Source organism: Herpailurus yagouaroundi, unplaced genomic scaffold (assembly GCF_014898765.1).
Source record: "Herpailurus yagouaroundi ecotype Mexico unplaced genomic scaffold, PumYag 181, whole genome shotgun sequence".
In the NCBI taxonomy this organism is placed as follows: domain Eukaryota; kingdom Metazoa; phylum Chordata; class Mammalia; order Carnivora; family Felidae; genus Herpailurus; species Herpailurus yagouaroundi.
In genome coordinates, this window is record NW_024412412.1 from 8,891,917 (window position 1) to 8,903,274 (window position 11,358).

The 11,358-nt window shown below is 37.3% G+C and overlaps 1 protein-coding gene across 1 annotated transcript; it reads right to left on the bottom strand.

The window, feature by feature from the left end:
* Positions 1–9,479: 9,479 nt before the first annotated feature.
* LOC121039645 (SWI/SNF-related matrix-associated actin-dependent regulator of chromatin subfamily E member 1-like) lies at positions 9,480–10,837 on the bottom strand. Its single transcript, XM_040489876.1, has one exon. The coding sequence runs from the start codon at positions 10,777–10,779 to the stop codon at positions 9,544–9,546; it is 1,236 nt and encodes a 411-aa protein (XP_040345810.1). The 5' UTR covers positions 10,780–10,837; the 3' UTR covers positions 9,480–9,543.
* Positions 10,838–11,358: the final 521 nt, after the last annotated feature.

Sequence of the window (11,358 nt, forward strand, 5' to 3'; positions counted from 1 at the left end):
TCTAAGAATTCAGACTTTTTGAATGCCAAGGTGAAAGAGGTTATAAAAACATTGTTCTATCATTGTCAAGGTTAAAGATTTTTTAATACGTAAACTGAAAATGGAAACATTGGAAGAAGCATAACAATGTAAATCACATTATTTTAGAAAATATTTTTTGAACTTATTTAATCAGTATTTATGTAGCATCTAGTGGGTTCCAGTTACTACTCTAGGCATCTGCATAACTTAGAGTACAACATTGTACGAAATGTGCCCTGTGAATCTTTCATGCCCTGTGAAAATGTCTGGGCATAAGGAGATAGATATTAAAAATAATAATCAGTAATTTATTGTGTTGAGGAGACACGAAGAACAGAGTAGTGAGGGAGATACACAGTGCATGAGGGAGGGTGCCAGGTAGTACCTGATAGCAGGATTAAGTAAGGTGATGAGGTCAAGTTTTATGGCAAGTTTTAAGGAAAGAGTTGATTAGAACTTAAGTGAATGGGATATCTGGGGAATGTGCTAGCTGGAGGGACCAACTAGAACAAAAGCTCTAGGTAGGAGCCTGCTAAGTATGTTTGAGGTACTACATGGAACCTTGTATTACTGAAGTGGAGTGAGCTGGGGAGACAGTATTAGTAGGGGAGGTGGTGAGAAAGGTAGCAAGGGGTGAAATGACTTAGGGGCCTATCAGTCATTAGGCCATTGTGGAGACTTGACCTCTTATTCTGAGTACAATAAGGACTCATTATAGGGTATGGAACAGAGGAACACATTAAAATGATGACTTTAGGGGCACCTGCCTGGCTCAGTCAGTTAAGTGTCTGACTCTTGGTTTTGGCTCAGGTCATGATCTCACGGTTCATGGATTTGAGCCCCACATCAGGCTCTATGGTAACAGGAGGAGGCTGCTTTGGATTCTCTCCTCTCTGTGCCTCTCCCCTGCTCATGCATGTGTGTGTCTCTCTATCAAAATATGCAAATAAGTACGCTTAAAAAAAAAAGTTTTGGTGATGACTGTAGGGATGAAGGAAGAAACAAAGCAGTATGTAAGAGGCCATTGCAATAATTCCACAGATTGGTGATAATGAAGGTAGGCAGGATATTGGTAGTGGATTTCATGACCATAGTTGGTTTCTGCATATCTTAAGAAGATTAAGACACATGATTTGCTATTAGATTGGATGCAGATTGTAAGATAAACACAAAGATTCCAAGGTTTTGGCTTATGTAGTTGGAAGATTTCGGTTGATATCTACTGACATGGGAAGGAGTGTATGGAAAAGTTTGTGTTTGTTTTGTTTTTAGTGGAGGACATGAGAAGTTCAATTTATTATTTCTTAAATTAAAGGCACTTCTTGGATATTTATCCAAAACAGGTCGAGGAAGAAGATATTCATGTCTATAGTTTGGGAGAAAGGACTGAATAAGATATGCAAATTTTAGAGTTATCTGCTTATATAGATGGTATTTAAAATGATGGAACTGGATGAGAATATCAATTGAATGAGTATCCATACAGAAAAAATTGAGGGTAGAGCCCCAAGGTATTTATAGATTAGGAGACAAAAGAAGATAAATAGCAAAAGTTATAAAGGAAAGGGGTAGGAATACCAAGAGAATGTGGTGTTGCAAATACTTCCTGATGCATTCAACGACAGCATGATTTTGTGTTAATGGACATGAAGAGGTCATGATTAAGCTAAGGGTATATGGGGCTGACGGGATGGGGGTGGGGCAGAAGGGCAGGCTTCATGGGTATGTGACTTTATATAATCGCCCAAAGCCCCACCTTCAAGCGTTCTCTGCTTCGTTTAATGCTCTGCTGTTACCATATTGAAATTATTTTTTTTTTAATTTTTTCAACGTTTTTTATTTATTTTGGGGACAGAGAGAGACAGAGCATGAACGGGGGAGGGGCAGAGAGAGAGGGAGACAGAGAATCGGAAACAGGCTCCGGGCTCCGAGCCATCAGCCCAGAGCCGACGCGGGGCTGGAACTCACGGACCGCGAGATCGTGACCTGGCTGAAGTCGGACGCTTAACCGACTGCGCCACCCAGGCGCCCCTCACCATGTTGAAATTATTAATTTTTAACAGTCATCCCCCACATTTTTATATTACATTGCACAAATTATAGAGGTATTTCTGCATGTTGGGAGGTTTCATGATAGGAAAAGGGGAGTGTTTTGTTCATTTTTAGGATGTGTTTGGGTATTTGATGGACAATATATAAAGTGTTAACTTATTCACAGATAATTTTTAAAAATGGTGGTTCTCTTTCTGATTTAATTCCCCCTGTTGTCCCCTGTATTGAGAGATTCAGGATCCTTTCCAAAGAAAAAAGCAAGTTCCTGGTTGCTAAAAGATCTTGCATGGTATGCTTTGCTCTGCCCATTGCTTTCTGTATCTAATTTGATAACTACATACTTGAGAGATATATTTGGATTAAAATCTTCCCATTTCTGTTTTCTAACGCTATTTGTAACCTTGCAAAAATTATATAACTTTTTAAAACTTCATTGCCTTTATGTAAACGATATGCTGTATATCTTCTAGGAGTATGAATAACAAATTTAAACTCCTGACAAATGTTAAGTACTCGTTAAATGGCAGCTATTATTATTTCTTAAAGAAAATTGTTGTGTGTCTTCATTTTATCTTTTTGCAACTAAATAAAAATCTATAGGCACACCCTAAATGATGACATTTTAACAGAATGAAAATTTTATTTATTTATATCCCAAAATAACTTTTTTTCCTGTACACATTGTATAAAATGGTACAAATAGTTGAATTATAAAAGATCCTCTTTTTTAGCCTCTCACGTTCCCTCCCAAAATTTAATCATGTAACATTTTGCTATGTAGGCAGCAAAATTCTCTGCCTTACACAAATATATTCATGTGCACCTTAATTTTTTTAATCTTAGCATATATTAGAGATTATATCTTCATAAATATATAAAGAGATGCCCAGTTTTTTCTCTAAACAGAAAATTTTGATCAAGAAAGAGCAGAGACCAGGAGAAAATATTCAGTGGCTAACCAAAGAGTGTATTCTTGTCACCAAGAGAACTACAAGTGAAACTATTTTAGAGAATTCCCCAAAGAACTCACAAGAAGACCCTAAGAACAAATTAGCAATAAATATCTGCCTGGTGCAGAGGATGATGCTCACTGGTCAAATAAAAAGCCGTTTCCTTTCTTTTCTTTCTCCCATCTGTTTTGATCTTGGAGAGGTCAAAGTTCATGGCTCGCCAGATGGCAAATGAGCACAAGCACAAGGCACAAAGAACAATGACTACAAGTCAGTAAATGTCCATCTTCCAAGTGCTTAGCAGTCAACAAGCTGAAGCTCTGAGAAGGGATGATACCTGTAGCTTTGAACAGTTTAAAGTTTGGTTATTGTTAGGGCTTGACTTGTGTCCTCCACCCCACCCTGAAATTCTTGTGTTTTCAGACCTAATGCCCTGGACCTCAGAATGCCACTGTAGTTGGGGATGATGCTTTTAAAGGAGCAATTAAAGCTAAATGAGGTCCTTAGGGTGGACCCTAATTCTGTATGACTAGTGTTATTACAAGAGAGGAGTCCACAGACCAGAACAGGGGGGAAGACCATGTGAAGACAAGAGCAGATGGCCATCTACAAGCCAAGGAGAGAGACCTCAGAAGAAATAATAGTGCTAACAGGTAGATTTAGACTTCTAGCCTCCAGAACAGTGAGAAAACTTGCCACTGGAGCCATCTAGACTGGTATTTTGTTATGGCAAACCTAGCAAACAAATACGTTTACAGTGCTGGACAAAATTTACTGATTTCTAACTCAAAGGTATTTTGTTACCAAAAGTGACAAGAAAATGAACAGAACTTGTAATTTCATCCAAAAGCAAGGAAAGAACTGGTCCCAGGAAATACACTTAAATTGAGAGTAGGAGACAAATATTAAAGATGGCGTAATGCCCGAAGTTCCAAAACCTCCCACAAAAGTCCACCAGAGTCGTAAGTCAAAGCCAAGCGGCAAGGGTCATTTATTGCAGGTTCAAACCTGGTCCTCTGCACACTCGTCGCCGGTGACGCAAGAGGCCTCGATCAGGGTTGGTACAGCGTTTTTATAGACAGAGACAAACAGCACAGGGGAGGTTTCAAATTATGAGGGGCCTGATTAGTTGATTTTAAAGTAAGGACATTTGTTGTTCTTTGATTGGGCGTCCTTTGTCTGTCCTTTGGCGGGAAGGCTTTGTCCTTTACTTGTGGCGGGAGGAAAAAGGGGGAAGGGGAAAGAGGGTAGGGTAGGTGAGGAATGTGCTGAGCAAGCAAGTTTACAGAAGCGAGAAATGCCGGTTAGTTTATGTACAATTACTCATTCCATTACCTATCAGACTACATTTAGGAAGGTTTACAACCCATTCTACTACACAGCGGGTTACATTCAGGAAAGGCCTCACAATGCTCGTAGCAAACAGCAAGCAAAACAGACTTCTCAGCAATTGTATTTCTTATCAAATATCCATAATAAGCAGAAAAGAGAACCTAGCTTTAAACTAAGGCAGGGCTGTCATTTGGATTGTTCCTTTCAATGGTTGAAAATGATATCTCATGAATCCTGTCCATTCAAACATGGCTGGCACATAAACTCACTCTGGGAGAATTGAATGCTTTAGGATACTGACTTTTCTTAAAGTATTCCATGTCTTTATTTCAAGTTATCTGTATTTCTGTCACTAATATTAAAAATATTTTATATAGATTTGAACTGGCTTTAAAGTTTATCCGTGTTTATAAGTTGTCTTCCCCCCCCCTTATGTTACTAATGAGGTTTTGTTTGTTTGTTTTCAGAAGCAAAAATGGTCTATATTTTTTCCAATACAATAAGGTTCTGAAGAGTCATGGCATTATGAGTAATAACAGCATTGTATTAGACAAGTTCGCTAGGAAGGGAGCATTAATAATAAAAAAAACAATAAGACGTTGGGGCACCTCAGTGGCTCAGTCGGTTAAGTGTCCAACTTTGGCTCAGGTCATGATCTCACTCTCCATGAGTTCTATCCCTGCATCAGGCTCTGTGCTGACAGCTCAGAGCCTGGAGGCTGCTTCAGATTCAGTGTCGCCCTCTCTCTCTGACCCTCCCCTGTTGATGCTCTGTCTGTCTCTGTCTCAAAAATAAATAAACATTAAAAAAAATTAAAAAAAAAAAAAAAAACAAGACGCTGTACCTGGGTGTAAACAGGAATTGATGATACCTAGATAGTAAAAAGAATCTCCATGTGCACTCTTTGAACATTAAACAAATAAATATGTCTGTTCCTTTTCCCTACCCATGGTCCTAAATCTTCATCGGTAAACTGCTATATCTTACAATGGGCTCATGAATATTTTCAACTCTTTCCCTGTTTTTTTTAGATGTTATTTTTAAAATTGAAGTAGAATTGCCATAATAGCATAATTATTTAAGGTGTACAACATTGAGTTGATATTTGTATATATTGCAAAACAATAGTTGACGTCTGTTTCTGTATGTAGTTAAAATTTTTCTTCTGAACAGAACCTTCAAGATCCTCTCCTAGCTACTTTCAAATATAAAATACAATATTAACTATAGTCACCACACTGTGTATTCTATCCCGTTGAATTATTGATTTTACAACTGAAAATTTCTATCTTTTGAGACAACCAATTTTGCCAACCCCCCACTTCTCACCTTACGCAATCACCAATCTGTTCTCTATATCCATAACCTCAGGTTTTCTTTGTGGAATCTAAACAAAAAACCAACCACACAAACAAGAAATAAACCTAAAAACCATTTCAGTGAAATTATACAGTATTTATCCTTTTCTTTATTATTTCACTTCGAACAATGCCCTCAAGATCCATCCATGTTGTAGCAAGTAGAAGACTTTATTCTTTTATGGCTGTATAATATTTCATTGTGTGTGTGTGTGTGTGTATCACATTTTCTTTATCCATGTATCAGTGGACACTGAGGTTGTTTCTATGTTTTAGATATAGTAAATAATGCTTCAGTGACCACAGGGTGCATATATCCTTTCAAATTAGTGTTTTTGTTTGCTTGTAATAAATATTCAGAAATGGAATTGCTGGATCACATGGTAATTAAATTTTTAATTTTTGGAGGAAGCTCTGTACTGTTTTCCTTAGTGGCTGCACCAACGGTGTATAAGTATTCTCTTTTTTACACATCCTTGCTAACACTGGTTATTTCTTGTCTTTTTGATGATAGCCATTCTAACAGAGGGGAGATAAAACCTAATTGTGGTTTCGATTTGCATTTCTCTGATGAGTAGTGAAGTTGAGCATCTTTTCATGTGCCTGTATATGGTCTTCTTTGGAAAAATGTCTATTTAGATCCATATATATATATATAAATATATGTATTATTTATATATATGTATAAGTATATATATATAATTATATATTATATATACAAAGTTAATTTAAAGTGAGTGAGCGCTAGTGGGGGAGGTGCAGAGAGAGGGGAAGAGAGAGAATCCCAAGCAAGCTCCACGCTTAGCACGGAGCCCCACTTGAGGCTCAATCTCACGAACCGTGAGATCATGACCTGAGCCAAAATCAAGAGTCCTAAGCCTAACTGACTGAGCCACCCAGTCTCCTTGCCTCCACCCATTTTTAAATTATGTTGTTTATTTCTTTCCTGATGACTTATGTGAGCTCTTTGGTCAAGGTATTTGACCCATTATTTGACAAATGTTTTGTAAATGTGTTCTCCTGATCCATAGGTTGCCTTTTCATTTTCTTGATAGTTTCCTTTGCTGTGTAGAAGCTTTTTAGCATGGTATAGTCTTCCGCCTACTGGATTTGCTTTTGTTGCCTTTTACAAATACAAAATACAAAATCACTGCCAAAACTGATGTCAAGGAGCTCAGCCCTTCACCCTCTGTGTTTTCCTCTTAGAGTTGCATGGTATCATATATTACATTTAAATTCTAGAATCCATTTCAGTTGATTTTTGGTGTAGGATCAGCGTCCAGTTTCATTATTTTGCTCATGTATATCCTATTTTCCCAACACCGTTTATTGAAGGGACTATCTTTTCCCCTTCATAAATTTTTGGCTCCTTTGTCATAAATTAATTGACTGTGCATGGATTTATTTCTGGCCTCTGTACTCTGTTTCATCGATCTGTGTGTCTGTTGTTAGGCCAATTACTACTGTTTTTATTATTAAACCTTTGTAATGCATTTTGGAATTAGAGAGCCTGATGCCTCCAGCTTTTATGTTTTGTTGTGTTTTTCTCAATATTTCCTTGTCAATTTGTGGTATTTTGTGGTTTTATACAAATTTTAGTATTGTCCTATTTCTATAAAAAATTTGATTGGAATTTTGATAGATTTTGCATCCAGTATGTAGATTGCTTAGGGTAGTATGGACATTTTAATGATATTAATTCTTCTAATCCATGAACACAGATCATCTTTCCATTGACTTGTGTCTTCCTTTCCTTTCATCAATGTCTTAGCATTTTCAGTATATAGGTCTTTCACCACCTTGGTTAAATTAATTCCTAGGTATTTTATTCTTTTTTGATGCCAACGTAAATTACATTTGCTTTGACTTCTCTTTGTGGTAGTTCATTTTTAGTGTATATCAGTGCAGCATTTGTGAATATTGATTTTGTGTCCTGCAATATTGGTGAATTCATTTGTTTCTTTTGAGAAGTATAAGATTTTCTTTCTTTGTTTTTTTTTCTTTTTGAGGTTTTTTTTTTTTTTTTTTTTTTTTTAATGGAGAGAGAGGGAGCAGGAAAGGGGCAGACAAAGAAGGAGAAAGAGAATTTCAAGCAACCTCTGTGCTATCAACTCAGAGCCTGATGCGGGGCTTGAACTCACCAACCATGAGATTGTGAGCCAAAACCAAAAGTTGGATGCTTAACCAACCGAACCATCCAGGCACCCCGACTCTCAAGTGCAAGATTTTCTATATATAAAATCATATTATCTGCAAACAAATACCATTTTACTGATTCCTTTAGGATTCAGATGATTTTATTTCTTGCCTGTTTCCTTTGGCTAGGACTTCTGGGACTATGTAGGAGTGGTAAGGGTAGGCACTCTTGTCTTGTTCCTGTTTTTAGACAGAAAGCTTTTAGCTTGTCACTGTTGACTCTGATGTTAGCTAGGGCTTGTCCTGTATGGTTGTTATTATGTTGAGGTATCTTCCATTTATACCCACTTTGTTGTGAGTTTTTTTTTTTTATCATAAATGGATGTTGAATTTTGGCACATACTTACCTGCCTCTCTTGTGATAATTATATCTTTTTTCTCCTTTATTTGTTAGTGTGTTACGTTGATTGATTTTTGTTGAATAATTCTTGCATTTCTGGAATAAATTCCACTAGGCGTATCATCTTTTTAATGTATGATTGAATTCAGTCTCCTAATACGTGGAGGATTTTTACATGTATGTTCATCAGAGCTATTGGCCTGTAATTGCCTTTTCTTGTGGTGTTATTGTCTGGTTTTTGCACTGGGGTAGTGCTTGTTTCATAAAGTGAGTTTGAAATATTTCTTCATCTTTAGTTTTTGGAAGAGTTTGAGAAGGGCTGGTATTAATTATTGGAATGTTTGGTAGAATTTACCATTAAAGCTGTCTGCTTCTGGATTTTGGGAGGTTTTTGAATACTGATTTAATCTCCTTACTTACAATTACTCTGCTAAGATTTTCTATTCATGATTCAGTCCTGTAACATTGTATGTTTCTAGAAATTTAGCTAGTTTTATAGGTTGTCCAATTTGGAGGTGTATAATTGTAGTAGTCTCCTAGGATCATTTTATTTCTGTGGTGTCAGTTGTAATGTCTTCTCTTTCATTTCCTATTTTGAGTCCTTTTTTTTTTTTTTTTTTTGTCTTGGTGAGTCTAGCTAGTGTTGAATGTTTGTTTGTTTGTTTTTACCTTTTCAATAAGCCAGTCCTTGGTTTAACAAGTTATTTTTAAATACAGGAGGGATAGTGATGTATTTCTGATAATACTGAATCCAGCTGCCATAATAATTTCTCTAAATACTATGCCATTTTACAGTCAAATATTTGGAATTTTTTATTAAAGTAATGAAATTATTTACAAATAGTGATTATATTAGTCTGTCTTTATGCCTTTTATTATTGTAGTACCTTGAAAACCTTAAATAAATTTTTTTGTAGCAGATACCCAAATGAATAACAACTTGTTGGCTGAGTAGATTTTTTAAAAATTGTCGGAAGTACATCTACTTGATGCACCGTTTAAAACACCAAAAATCAATCTGTTGAATAATATAACCTCAGCATCTATGAATATAATCACACCATTTTCATTTTGATTTTATTATATGTTGAAGTATAATAGATTTTGTAATTTAGATCTATTCTTGACTGTATGAGATATGCTCCATATTGTTTCTTGGTATTGATTTTATTTGCTGATTTATTTATTTATTTATTTATTTATTTATTTATTTATTATTATTATTTTTTTAAACTCAAAAAACATCTTTTTTTCATTTAAAAAAGTATTTAGAACACATAAAACAAGGCAACATTTATTCTTTCTTCTCGTCTTCCGGTGTGGGGTCTGCTGGTGGTTCCTCCACGATTGCACTGTTGCTCTCTGAGCCAGTGTTACTATCACTGGTCCCTTCCTCAGCCATACTGTCCACCCCCTCTTGCCCGCTCTCCTTGTCCTCAGGAGTAGATGTGTCTTCTTCACCATTCTGTTGGCTCTCCGTCGCTTCTTCAAGGTGTGTCTCCTCTGTCTCCATTGGGACACTCTCGTCATCCTTCTTGTCCTCGGTCTTACTGGCAGCTTGCTCTTCCTCAGGAACCATGCTGCTCTGACTGCGTTCAGCTTGCTCCGCTGCCTCTTTTTCTCTTTCCTCCTGCCTTTTGCGAGCTTGTTCCTCTGCCTGTGCAATTTCAGCGGCAATTTTTTCCATATCCACTTCCACTTTCAAACCGCACAACCTTTTAAGTTCATTGTTAAATGAATCTGTGCTTTCCAGGAATTTCCTCTTCTTTTCCTGGTGTCTCTCCTCTATTTGAAGAAGTTCAGCTTCTAGTTTTCGCTGATGAACCATTAAGGACTGGACCTGTCGTTTGAGGACCTGCATTCTAGCTGTTGTGACAACTGACCGAACGTCTGGCACCACACTCTCACTAAGGATTTCACTGATGAGGCGGTGGTTTCTCTGAAAACGGGCGGTGGCTGTATGCTTCATTGAAAAGCCATCATCATAATCATCTGGATCTTCAGCAGGCTGAATGCTCATGTAAGGTTCTCCTTTCTCCATGCGAGACTGTCTCTGTCGACTTTCTTCCTCTAAAGCAGCTTCTGCACGACTTTTTGCATTTATATAAGCAAGGTATGCGGGGGAATTATGATAGGCCTTCATAGATTCATTGTACTCTATCTTTTCTGCTTCGTATTCGTTTAAATATTCTTGTTTTTCTTCATCAGTGAGATCTCGCCACATGCCACCAATAATCTTGCCAATCTCCCACAACTTTAGGTCGGGGTTGGAAGCTTTTACTTGGTCCCAGACCTTTCTGCTGTACCTCATGTAGGGCATCAGCGGCTTATCTGGTGGCTTTGGGGGTTTTGGAATCGTAATACCAGAGGAGGCCGTGACCCGGCTGTTGGTGCCCGGGTTCCCTCCCAGCCTGTAGTTGTTGTAGGCGAGATGACTGTATGGATTGTATCCCACAAACCCTGGTGTGCTGGGCATTTGTGTTGCAGGAGCTGGGGTGGGAGGTGGAGCATAAGATGGTCTTTTTGACATTTTGGAAGGTTAAGTTCTCAGTTCCTTAAGAATGAATCTGAGACACCGCGGGCAGAAAAAAGCCTATTTTCTGATTTATTTAAAGAATTTTTACAATTACTGATATATACCATTTTAAATACATGTATTTTGGGATTTGTATGTTTTGTACTTGAGTCAAAAAAAACACAAAATTTAGGGCTCTCACTCAGGCTCATGTCATAGTAACTGCTACTGGGCATGCCCTCCTGAAATTAAAAGAAAAAAGGATGTATGTGTGGACCAAATAGATGAAACAGTTGTTTTCAGAAATTGAAAGACAGTAAAGAACTATGATCCCTGAAAAAGATGGGAAACACCTTAGGCATGCCATAGGATCATCTCTTTGTATAGAGTGGAACCCTTTCCTGTTCATGGAGTTCAGAGGGTAAACATAAGTAGAAAACAGTGGTCTCAACGAATTGATGATCAGAATTTGGATAAATGAAGGTCGACTAAAATTTGGGAACAGATATTTGAGAGGAGGTACACAAATAGCTCCAGAAATCTGCTTAGAATTTGGTTGGATACCAAGCAGTATATGGGAGAGTGAGATGTAAT